General features: G+C 57.7%; 1 protein-coding gene across 1 annotated transcript in view; it reads right to left on the bottom strand.

Annotated features, from left to right (window-relative positions):
* The window catches only part of ITGA9 (integrin subunit alpha 9), a 242,502-nt gene extending 231,920 nt beyond the window's left edge, over nt 1–10,582 (bottom strand). Inside the window, exon 1 of the mRNA XM_036431802.2 lies at nt 10,080–10,582. Coding sequence (XP_036287695.1) covers nt 10,080–10,267 — 188 coding nt within the window. The 5' untranslated portion in view covers nt 10,268–10,582. The remainder of the gene's footprint in view (nt 1–10,079) is intronic.
* Between the last annotated feature and the right edge of the window lie 1,470 nt (nt 10,583–12,052).

Raw genomic sequence — 12,052 nt, 5'->3', positions numbered from 1 at the left:
GCATGGGAACAGAACGAAGGCTTTCTCCTCCCCATCAGGCGGACCTCCCAGCATCTCCTTGGAGGTTCGCGCCTCTCCGGGAGTAGTTCACGCACCGATTGAACCATGTGGGCCCGTCTGTTCACCCGCCAGCTCCAGGCATGCTCGCGGGGTGTCTGAGTGTTTGCTCGGGTCAGTCCTGCCGGGCAGGCAGCCCCTGTTAGAAACACTAACCCCATTCACATGGAGATGGCAGGTGACCGGGCTGGATCTGAACCCGGGGCATCAGTGCCCCCAACTCCCTCCTGTTGCCCTGGGTTTTTCCAACACGGCCGCTTCCTCGGTCGGCCTGTGTGTGGTCCAGCGGGCAACAAAGGCTCCAGGGCGGCCGCCCATCCTGCTCTGAGCCCGTCTGTCCCTCACATCCTGAGGGCGAACTGCAGGTCTGGTCCCTGGAGAGCAGGTGGCGGAGAAGGGCTGAGCCACAGCTGCCTCCTGGGGGAGGCTGGGAACGGACAGCAATTCCCTCCCTCCCTCCTTCTCTTCTCCCGACCTCCCTCTCTTCTCCCTCCCTCCCTCCCCCCCCTCCCCCCCCACAAATGCCACGGCGGTGCTTCTGCGGGCGAAATCACAGCCAGATCCAGGACAGCAACTGGGGATTCAAAACCTTAAGCCCATTAGGGCTGCTTTCATGCATTTGATCCCAGAGCCAAAGCTTCCCCAGGGACCCAAGTGGCAGTGATAATTCCATTGCTGCGCTCACTGCCCCGCACGGAAACCCCAGGAATCCCTCCGCACCCTCCGTCAACGGAAAACAGACAGCCTTGAGCAGAGGGAGCACTACCTCTCAGCGTACAGAACGATTCGCTCCCAGAGGGAGAGACTCCCCTGGGCCAGTGCCTGCAAACTGGAGGCAGGGAACCTGAGAACCTCAGAGGCGCCTCTTTTTACATCCGAGGACCCTGAGGCTCCGGGTGTAAGCAGGACAGCTGCTTTGAAGTGTTTTATTATTTTTTTTAAATATATTTTATTGATTTTTTTTACAGAGAGGAAGAGAGAGGGATAGAGAGTTAGAAACATCGATGAGAGAGAGTCATCGATCAGCTGCCTCCTGCACGCCCCCCACTGGGGCTGTGCCCACAACCAAGGTACATGCCCTTGACCGGAATCGAACCTGGGACCTTTCAGTCCGCAGGCTGACGCTCTATCCACTGAGCCAAACTGGTCTTGGCTGCTTTGAAGTATTTTAAACGAGTAACACCACCTGGATGCTAAGCTCCAAGGACAAGTGACGTGTAAGAAGCACAAGGGCAACACAGGATTCCAATGCTGCCTCTGCCACTGACAGGCTGTGTGACCTCAGGCAAGTGTCTTAACCACCCTGGGCCTCCGCCTTCTTCCTCTGTGAACCAGAAGGAAAATGTACCTAATAAGCGTTCTTGTAAGGTTTAAGCACCCAGTACTGGGTACCAAGGGTACATTCAAAGAAGGGTTGAGAATGCTGGGCAGGTGGTCAAAAACCTTGGCACCCAACTCATCCCAGCTCCACCTCCTGGCAGCCCCAGGAGCCCGCAGAGCCTCCGTCCCTTTTCTGGGGTGCGGGCAGAAATGTACCCGTTCCGTCCGCTGACGTCACAGAAATCCAGGAATGGCGAGGGCACGTTCACCACTGGCAGCAGATGGTGCCAGTAGCCACGATTCTCCACCCTTCCTGTACCCAGGCCCTTTTCAATGTGACTCTGCAGCTTCTTCCATCAAGAGGTGAAGTCTGCCCTGGCCAGTTTGGCTCAGGGAATACAGTGTCGGCCAGTGGAAGGGAGGGTCCCGGTTCAATTCCAGTCAAGGGCACATGCCTGGGTTGCAGGCTCGATCCTCAGTGGGGAGCGTGCAGAAAGCAGCTAATCGATGATTCTCTCTCATCATGGATGTTTCTCTTTCCCCCTCAGCTGTTAGTTTATATTAATTTTAAAAAATTTTAAAAAAAAAGAACGTGGGCTGGCCCTGCACTTGCACTGGCCAATAGGAAGTGACAGGAGGAACAGCCCGGGCTCCGAGAGACCGGGCACACTTCGAGTGCCCTCCTGGCACCCTGCCCAGCCACCATGGGTACAACAAGCCCAGACTGCTGTGGATGGCACACACAGCCATCCCCGCTGAAGCCGTCCTAGACCCGCCGACCAATCATGCTGCCCAGAAGCTGACAGCAGGTGCACAGTGAGCCCAGCGGAGAACGTAAGAACCACCCAGCTGAACCCAGTGTAACCTGCCAATCACAGAATCAGGAGCTAATAAATGGTGACTGGTTTAAGCCGCTGAGTGTTAAGGTGGCCTGTTCTGCAGCAATACTGCGGTAATAGAAAACAGACACACCATCAGGCTAGGGCCCAGTGGTCGGCAAACTAACTAGTCAATAGAGCCAAGTATCAACAGGACAACGATTGAAATTTCTTTGGAGAGCCAGACTTTTCAACCTTAAACTTCTAACGCCACTTCTTCAACATAGACTCGCCCAGGCCGTGGTATTTTGTGGAAGAGCCACACTCAAGGGGCCAAAGAGCTGCATGTGGCTCGCGAGCCGCAGTTTGCCGGCCACGGGGCTGGGGCATGCCAACCCCGAAGGGAACTAGACAGCAGTACCTCCATCGCCAACCATTGCTCCTGGGTCCAACCCAAGCATCCGACTCTGCAGCTCATAGCTGTGGCTAGTGCTCCCCCATCTTCCCGATCGCCTTTCCTTCCCACAAAGGAATCTCACTGCCAGCCGGGACCACAGGTCCACGGGCTCTGACATGAGCAATGCAAAGTGAGGGGGTTGGGGAAGAGAGGGTAGAAACAGCCCCAAAGAGTCTGCCAGTTCCTCTTCAGCTGTGTGACCCTGGGCAAGTCCCCAGACACTCCCTAATTTCTAAAACAAAGATAATAATGAAAGCAGGGACCCCTCCTAGGGCAGTGATGAGGCAGAAGAGGCAAAGTGTGGCGGGGAGGGACCATGCACCCAGGATGCTCTGACTTCAGATTACAGGGTAGGACCCTTCAGGTGTCAAGGCCAAGAGGCACCTTTTCTCCCCCTTAGGAACCGGATACCTTGGGCAGGGACTTGGTGGGCTGGTGTGTCCTACACGATGCTGACCCTGCTCCGGGGTTTGTGCCCACGGCAGCACATGAATACCAGACGCTAGGGCAGGGGTGGGGCGGGCCACCCGGGCTCAAATAGAGGAAACCAGTCCTTGTAGGTTGATCGCTGGGGCTGGTTGGGCTGTGCACGCCCCCTGTAGCTCTGCAAAGCCTCCGACTGGCAAACGGGAGCCATGCCCAAGGTCCTCCCAAAGATCCCATAAAAGACCACCATGCCTGTGGCAGCCTTGGCTCCCCAACCATGCTCAGCAAATACTATCTGATGGGATCATTCATTTTGACTTTTTTTTTTTAATATATCTTTATTAATTTTTTTTAAATATATTTTATTGATTTTTTACAGAGAGGAGGAGAGAGGGATAGAGAGCTAGAATCGTCAATGAGAGAGAAACATCGACCAGCTGCCTCTTGCACACCCCCTACCAGGGATGTGCCCGCAACCAATGCGCATGCCCCTGACCAGAATCGAACCCGGGACCTTTCAGCCCACAGACCGACGCTCTACCACTGAGCTAAACCGGTTTCGGTTCATTTTGACTTCTTAAAAGTCGCAGTGCAACACCCCTGAAAGCAAGTGATTTCTGAGAACACCACGGCTACTTTGAATAAATGTGAAAACTTCCTCCCGGGACAAATCACAAGGGGAGTCATCAGGAGGAGACTGTTTCCGGCCCAGCAGCAGGTCCCCGGAGAACTAGCTGGTCCCGGAGCCCGGCCCTTTCGCACCCTGGCCCTCCGGGCTGGGAGGGACTGGCTGAGAAAAGTCTGTCCTCTGGCTCTGGGAGGGGCCCGCCCAGGAGAGCCAGCTGCCTCTGCCCCGGCTGGTTCAGCACCAGTTCAGAAAACAGCACCCGGGCCAGCTTCGGGCTCTTCGGGGAAACTCCCCGGAAACCCCATAGGACGCTCTCTGGGTCCTCTTGGGCCTTGGGCCTCACGCACCCATCATCCCTTCCTGAGAGCTTGAGACAGCAGGCTCTTGGGGGGGCCAGTAAGAGCCAGGAACCAGCCCTGGCTGGTTTGGCTCAGTGGATAGAGCATCAGCCTGTGGACTAAAAAGGGTCCCAGGTTTGATTCTGGTCAGGGGCACATGCCTAGATGCCGGGCTTGAACCCCAGTAGGGGACGTGCAGGAGGCAGCCCATCGATGATTCTCTCTCATCATTGAGGTTTCTGTCTCTCTTTCCCTCTCCCTTCCTCTCTGAAATCAATAAAGATATGTTTTTTAAAAGAAGAAGAACAACAACAACAACCAGGGACCAGACCTGAGAGTGTTGCTTCCAGCAAACCCAGATGGGGAGGTGGGGCCTCCCCCGAGTCCCAGAGTCAGCAGGCCTCAGAGGCTCAGCAAAGAGGCTGTGAGGAGGCAAGCTGCCAAGCCATTGCTAGCATCTCCCCCCTAAAATGGGGCAGCAAGGCCCACGATCCCTCAACGTGTTGCCTTCCCAGGAGTCTCTCTTCTGCCCCCCCACCACCAACCACCACCTGTGCCTGCCTGAGGACGAGCCCCTCCCCATCGGAGCCCAAAGCTTATATTTTGCCTGAGACGCGAGACTGGAACCCACCACCTTCTCACCCATCAGCCTGGGAGCGGAGTTTTCATTCCTGAAGCCCTGCCCCTTAGCCGAGGTCCGATGGCTGGGCAAATACACCAAGGCTTGGTGTTTCTTTACTCATGTCACCTTTGGATCTTTGTCTGGCCCTTTAAGACATGTCATTGTTCTAAAGCAGCACCCCCCACCGCCCCCTCCAGCGGAAGTTCTGCAGTGATGAATAGATGCTCCCGTGTCCCATCCCAAACGGAGGCCGCCGGCCGCATGCGGGCACCGAGCCCTTGCCATGTGGCTGGTGCGACGGAGGAACTGGGTTCTTCCTCTTCTTTAGCTGTCATTGATTTTTACTTTAAAATCGCCATCTATCTGGCGGCTGGCAACTGTGCTGGCACATGGCAGCGTGCCTTTGAATGCCAGTCCTTTGAAGGCTCAGCCCCAAGGCAGAGGGTGGATGACATGTGATCCTTGGCTCTGGACTGCCCCCTCGCCCTCTCTGAAGGATGCTCGGACATACTTCACAAAGCCCTCGCCCTGTGCCCGGGCACAGCCGGCTAGCCGTGTCCCGAGAGATGGGGCAGGAAGCACGTGGCCAGAGAGGAAGCCGGTGCACCCAACCAACTCCAGGGCGTCTGGAGAGGAGAGGAGAGGAGAGGAGGGGAGGGGCGTGGGCGAACCCCGCTCTGGGGGCTGGATGCCAGCCGGGTTGCATTTATTTATATCACAGGGTGTTACAGTTGTCTGTCCTGCAGCTGAGGAGCCCACCCATGTCTGCGGGACAGAAGTCAGCTTTGTCCGTGTCCCCTGGCACCTCACTGCTGGTGTTCAAGGGGTGCAGGAAGATTGGGGGTGGGAGGTGTACCAGAGGCAGCTGTCCCTGCACGGGAGACACCTGGGCCTAGGGTGATGCTGCAAAGGAGAAAACGGAGTCACTTGCAGGTTTGCATCCAAAACGGATATAAGGGGCATCTGTGACACAGCCCGGGATATTCTGGTCCCCTGGCCACTGGTACAGCTCCCATGCCTAGAGCATGGCCAGAGGGTCCCCTCAGCCAGGCATGTGGGGAGAGGAGGGGTCTGGGCTCCGCTCCGATGCGCTGTGACTGCAGAAGCTGGCCTCGGTCCCCAGGGCTGGGAAAAGCGAGGTCACATGGCCTCTCCTACAGAGATTTAGGACCTTCTGGTCGGCGACAGTTTGAAAAGAACTGACAGGACTGTTCTGAGTGAGGAAGCAGGGCTAGTTCTGACACACACACACACGCACGCACGCACACACACGCACGCACGTGCACACACGTGCTCCGTGATATGTATCTAGGAAAGGGCTCTTACCCCCACGATCCCTCAGCTCTGCCCCTGCAGAGGCCCCACTGCCCTGTGCCCCTCCACCTCAAACACGTTCTTCCCACTCCTCACCCTACACACAGCCAGTCCCGCTCCCTCACCTACATACAACCAATCCTTTCACCCGTGAAAAGGTGTTTCATCAGCATGGAGCAAACTTACTGACTCACTAATATCAAATTAAGAGGCTAAGGAGCACCCTCACTGGTTTGGCTCAGGGCATAGAGCCACAGCCTGCAGACTGAAGGGTCCCAGGTTCGATTCCAGTCAAGGGCACACGCCCAGGTTTCGGCTTGGTCCCCAGCAGGAGGCATGCAGAAGGCAGCCGATCAATGATTCTCTCTCATCATTGATGTTTTCTATCTCTCCCTCTCCCTTCCTCTCTGAAATCAATAAAACATTTTTTAATATATTTTATTGATTTTTTTTACAGAGAGGAAGAGAGAGGGACAGAGAGTTAGAAACATCGATGAGAGAGAATCATCGATCAGCTGCCTCTTGCACACACCCCCATCGGGGATGGGCCCGCAACCAAGATACATGCCCTTGATCAGAATCGAACCCGGGACCTTTCAGTCGGCAGGCCGGCGCTCTATCCATCGAGCCAAACCGGTTTCGGCAATAAAACATTTTTTTTTAAGCAGCTAAGGAGCAATTTCCTGTCAAGAAGACAGACACTAAATACAAGGCTTAATCAACAGCTGCCTTTCCGTCTCCATGGATTCTTTCCCTTCCGTGCCCATCCTTTTCCTCTCGCACCCGTTGTGACGATCTGTGACCGTTCTAGGCCCCCTTCCCCGGGTGGCTGAGCCTGTGCACTGTCCCAAGCAGCCCTCGGGTAAAAACTCCGAAACTCCAGTGCCGCGTCAGTGAACGCATTTCTCTCGGGCATTCTCTTTCGCTTCCCTGGTGCTTGGGATGCATAGGAAATGGACTTCGCATCTCCCTTCCTCTCTGACCCAGCAAGTCTAAGCCCAGGAAGGCAGTGAGAGGAAGTAATTACACCGCAAAGCTTTAGTTACAAGGATGTTTACCCCCGCTGTTGTTTATCAACCTGGATAACGGGAAACAACTTACACGGCCCTCATGCGGGGCTGAAAGATGCAGAGCCCAGGGACTGACTACGTGGGAGGAGGGGACCAACCACCAGTCACTAAGCCACTCAGCCAACTCCAGGGCTGAACGTTAAGGTAGGGATCTTGGGCCGGTCTCCTGTCTGCAGGGCCTGAATCCTATGCATGGAGGGTGACATTGTTCATTCTGAAGGAAGGACATTCATCCAGAATTATGAGCAAAAAAAGGAGGCCCGGGGCCCTGGCAGGGGCCTGTGTGTGTGAGAGGCCTTCGGTGGGGTTTTCATTCGCCTCCTGGTGAAGCCCAGCCTCTAGGGCCGTGGTCGGCAAATGGCGGCTCGAGAGTCACATGTGGGCGGCTCTTTGGCCCCTGAGTGTGGCTCTTGCACAAAATACCACAGCCTGAGCAAAGTCTATGTTGAAGAAGTGGCATTAGAAGAGGTTTAAGTTTGAAAAATTTGGCTCTCCGAAGAAATGTCGTCGATCGTTGTCCTGTTGATAGTTGGCTCTGTTGACCAAAGGAGTTTGCCGACCACTCGGGCTAAGACAAAGACCATCTAATATAAACCTAAATCAGTGGAGGGGAGAGGAGGGAGGAAATGAACTGCTTTAAAAAGATCTCGGGCCAAAACCGGTTTGGCTCAGTGGATAGAGCATCGGCCTGAGGACTGAAAGGTCCCAGGTTCGATTCCGGTCAAGGGCACGTACCTTGGTTGCAGGCACATCCCCAGTAGGGGGCATGCAAGAGGCAGCTGATCGATGTTTCTAACTTATCTCTCTCCCGTCCTCTCTGTAAAATCTCAATAAAATACATTTTTTAAAAAAGATCTTGGGTTAGTTGATACCTAAACAACCTTAGGGACGGGAGTAGCACCCTCGGTTTCAGGAGCAGAGAGGGCACTTGAGCGACCAGCAGCCTGGCTGTGGGTGGGTTTGCACGGATCCCTGAAATATCTGGCCCACCCCCCCCATCTCCACTGGCACCATGGCTGCGCACCAGCGCTCCCGCCCTCTGCCATTCACTCAGGCGCCGAGTTGAAATGTATCCACACCACCCAGCTTTTCTTCCTCCCCTTCTTCAAACAAAGCAGGCTCAGCCCTCTGCACCTGTCAGATCAGCTCTGGGCTCCCCCACTGGGCCCGCTTAGCCCTGTGGCCCATCCAAATGCGGGCGAGAGGGCCTTCGTGCCTCTCCCCCCAACGGAGCCGTTTAAAGAGCTTGAAGAGCTCGGAGCAGACAAGTCCGCACCCACAGATGCCCCAGAGCCCTGGCCCGCCTCTCCCAGGGCCCCCCTGCCCAGAGAAGAAGCCCTTCTATTTTTGACAGCTCTCTCCGCACGCTTGGTGCCAAGGGCGCACCCAGGAGCCTCGCGTGGTATTCTGGGGTGTGCTCTCTTCCTTCCTCCCTCTCTCCCTCCCCCCCTCCCTCTTTCTCTCTCTCTCTCTCTCTCTCTCTCACTCACACACACACACACACACACACACACACACACACACGGCTTCTGCCCGGGCTGCATTCTCTACGACAGCCAAGTGCCTCTCTCCGAGTGTGGGGGGGGGGCCATGGGGAAGGCGCTCAGCCTGCTTTGCTTTTGGAAGGGTGTTGGCACGGGCAGGGAAAGGCAGTCTGGCCTTCAATCCCACACCTGGGGCGGGCGGCAGGGAGGGAGACGTGAAAACGGGACAGGAGCCACACTCGGACTTAAAAGCACAGCTTCTCTCAGAGGCAGCTCTTGAAACCGCATGCCTGTGAGTGGGCTGGCTGGTCACGGAGTCCCGGCTTTTCCAGGAATTCTGCGGACTTGATCCACAATCCACTCTTTTCCACCAGCCTCGGACCGATTCGGAGCAGTGACGCTCCGGCAGAACTAACTACCTGCGGCAGAGAGCACACGCCACTGGCCTTGCCCTCCCAGGCTCCTGCTAAGGATGCTCACACTGGGGGCCACACAATAGTCACTGGGGGCTCCCCATGAGGTTATGACCTTGAACAGGGGGGCTATCCCTGGGCCAAACTGGGATGAAGAGGTGCCTCTGTCCGCTTCATTCCCTCTTGTGCAGGGAAGATGGTGAGGGAGGGACCAGCCTCTCCTCCGTCCTCGCCCCAGGAGGCTGTACACTCAGGTCTGCACCCCTTAGCTGGCGGTGCTTAACCCCGGAGAGTTCCCACCCCTTGAGACTCTTAGGGGCAACTGGCCTCCTCAACCTCTCCAGAACCACATCCCTCTGAGACTCCTGGTGCTGTGTCCAGGCCAGAGAACCCATGTGGAATGAGGCCAGCCACCCTGGGACTTACCCACCAGCCCTCCTGTCCCTGTCATCACTGGGGTCCTGGACCCTCCTCCTCCTCCCCTGCACCCGGACCCTGTCAGCTCCCTCTGCAGCGGGCCTTTGTAAGGGAGGAGGGGGCCTCTTGGCTCCTAGATGCCCCTGGGGTCTCAGACACCCAGGCCTCCGGGGACCCCTCCCCACCCCAGCCCCCCACCAATGCGCGCACAGCCTGCTGCCCTCCCACGGCGCGGTTACTCCGCTTTCTGTGCGTGATGTAGCGGGACAGGCTTGACGCCAAGCCGGGGAGAGATGGATGGGGTGTCACCAAGAGTTGCCCGAAACTGTGGTGCCAGAACCGAGCCGGGATGCCTTGGGGATGCGAGCCAGCCAGCGGAGGGCAGAGGAGCCAAGTTCCTTTGCGAAGAGAGAGTGGAGTCTGGCCGGGAGGCCAGGGCGGCTCTCCCGCACCCTCCCGGCTGGGTCCCCGGGGAAGCGCCCGACCCGGCTCCCTCCGACCCCGGGCGCCCCGGGGAGGTCCAGGGGCCCGGGGGCCGGCGCCCTCCCTCCTCCCCGCGTTCCCCCGCGGCCGCGCGGCGGGCAGCGGAGACATTTAAATCTCCCCCGGGGCGGCGGGCGGCGTGGAGAGGCCGGAAAGGCGGCGGCGGCGGCGGCGGCCCGGACCGGGGCCGGGGCTGGGGCGGCGGCCGGCGGGGAGCCGCGGGGACACTCACCAGCGCGTGCTGTCGTGGACGTGCTCCAGCACCGCGTACCCGAAGAAGGAGCCGGCGGCGCCCTGGAAGCGCACGGGGCGCTGCGGGTCCAGGTTGTAGGCGCCCGCGGGGGTGCCCGCGGCCACCAGCGCCAGGAGCAGCGCGCGGAGCCCCCCGGCGCCCCTCCGCGCCGCCGCCGGGCCGCCCATCCTCAGCGACACCGCCCTCCCGGCGCCCGGCGAGCAGGGCGCGGAGCGGGGCAGCGGGATCGGAGTGGCGGGGTCCGGGCGGCGGGGTCCGGACGGCCGGAGGCTCCCGGGGCGGGAGCCGTGCGCTCGGACGCGGGGAGGTGCGGCGCGGGGCCGGGGCTGGGCCGGGCGGACGGGGAAGGCGAGCGCACGGGCGGGCGATCGGGGCGGGCGGCGTCCTCGGTCCGGCCGAGAAGTCTGCGCGCTCCACGAGCCGGTCCCGGGCCGGCGGCTCTGACTGCGGAGAGGCGCGCCCGCCGAGTGGGCGGCGGGGCGGCGGGACGGCGCGGCAGCGCCCCCTGCGGGCCGCGGGCGCACTCGCACCTTCGGGCGGAGATGGCCGGGACACCCGCCAGGCGCCTGGGGCTGCCCCACCTCCGGTCCGCGCCCCGGGAGGCCACCCTGATCCTCCCCGCAGCGGGGTGCGGTGCTCCAGCCGCGCTCCTGGGTCCCTGGGGGTGCCCCTCGTCCCCGCTCAGCCTCGCTCTCACCCAGGACCACAGGAAGCAGGAAAGGATTTAGTATATTCCAGCCTGGCCCATCTGCTGCCCCTCCCTCAGCGGTGAAATAACCTGCAAGAGGCAAGCACTCCATAACCAGCAGCTGTTGTGGATAAAACAGTAGCCACGTGGGAGTGAGAAGAGTACTCCCCCCCCCTCCATACACACACACACACACACACACACACACACACACAGTTATCTTCACCTGGTCTCCTGTACCTAGAGCCTTGCCTGGGAGCCAGCTGGTCCCACTCCAAAAACGTTGAATCAGAAGCAGAAGTTTGGGGGGAGGAGGATCAATTTCAGTAAGTTCTTAAAAGGTAAGATAGTTTAAAAAAAAAAAAAAAAAAAAAAAAGGTTAAGACCCTCTGATCTAAAACACACTCATTTCCACCTAGCAGTGGTATCAGGTGAAAATGGTTCTCCTAGCCTTTGCTGTAACAAAACAGTAGCTCCCCAAACCGGCTGTAGGTCGGATCCTCAAGCCATCATCATTTAAAAATAGAGTTAGCCCAGCCGGCCTGGCTCGGTGGTGGAAGGTGGACCTATGAACCAGGAGGTCACCAGGAGGTCCCGGTTGGGTGAGGGCACATGTTCCAGCTGCAGGCTCGATCCTCCCAGATGGGGCGAGCAGGAGGCAGCCAGTCCATGAGTTTCTCATCATTGACGTTTCCAGCTTCCTCTCCCTTCCTCTCTGAAATCAATAAAACATATATTTAAAAATACAGATTTAGCCTTCACCGGTTTGGCTCAGTGGACCGAAGGGTCCCAGATTCGATTCTGGTCAAGGTAGTGTGCAGGAGGCAGCTGATCGATGTTTCTAACTATCACTCTCCCTTCCTCTCTGTAAATAAATAAATAAATAAATAAATAAATAAATAAATATATTTTTTAAAAACAGATTTACAAACACCTCTGGGTCAGAATCTCTGAGGTGGGAGCCCGGGAATCTGCATGTCAGATAACTCTCCGCGCCTTGCTGAGCAGCAGGTTTCAGGAGCACTGTCCTCCGGGAGAGATTCCGAGTCCTGCATCGTGTTCCTGGACATGCGACCCCGCAGACATAGGATCTGGCCTCGGGTGGGAAGGATTCATTCCCAGCTCTGACCAGCTGTGTAGTCTTGGGAAGTGCATGACGCAGGGATGCTGATAAACAGATACACCTATGGATGGGCTTTTCTAACGGGAAAACTCTAACCATTTGTTAGTTATTCCCACAATCTGACCTCAAGCGTGAGCTCTG

This window comes from Pipistrellus kuhlii, unplaced genomic scaffold (genome assembly GCF_014108245.1).
Source record: "Pipistrellus kuhlii isolate mPipKuh1 unplaced genomic scaffold, mPipKuh1.p scaffold_m20_p_11, whole genome shotgun sequence".
NCBI classification, from domain to species: domain Eukaryota; kingdom Metazoa; phylum Chordata; class Mammalia; order Chiroptera; family Vespertilionidae; genus Pipistrellus; species Pipistrellus kuhlii.
Note: the sequence above shows the minus strand (reverse complement) of the source record. Positions and strands in the feature narration are given on the sequence as shown.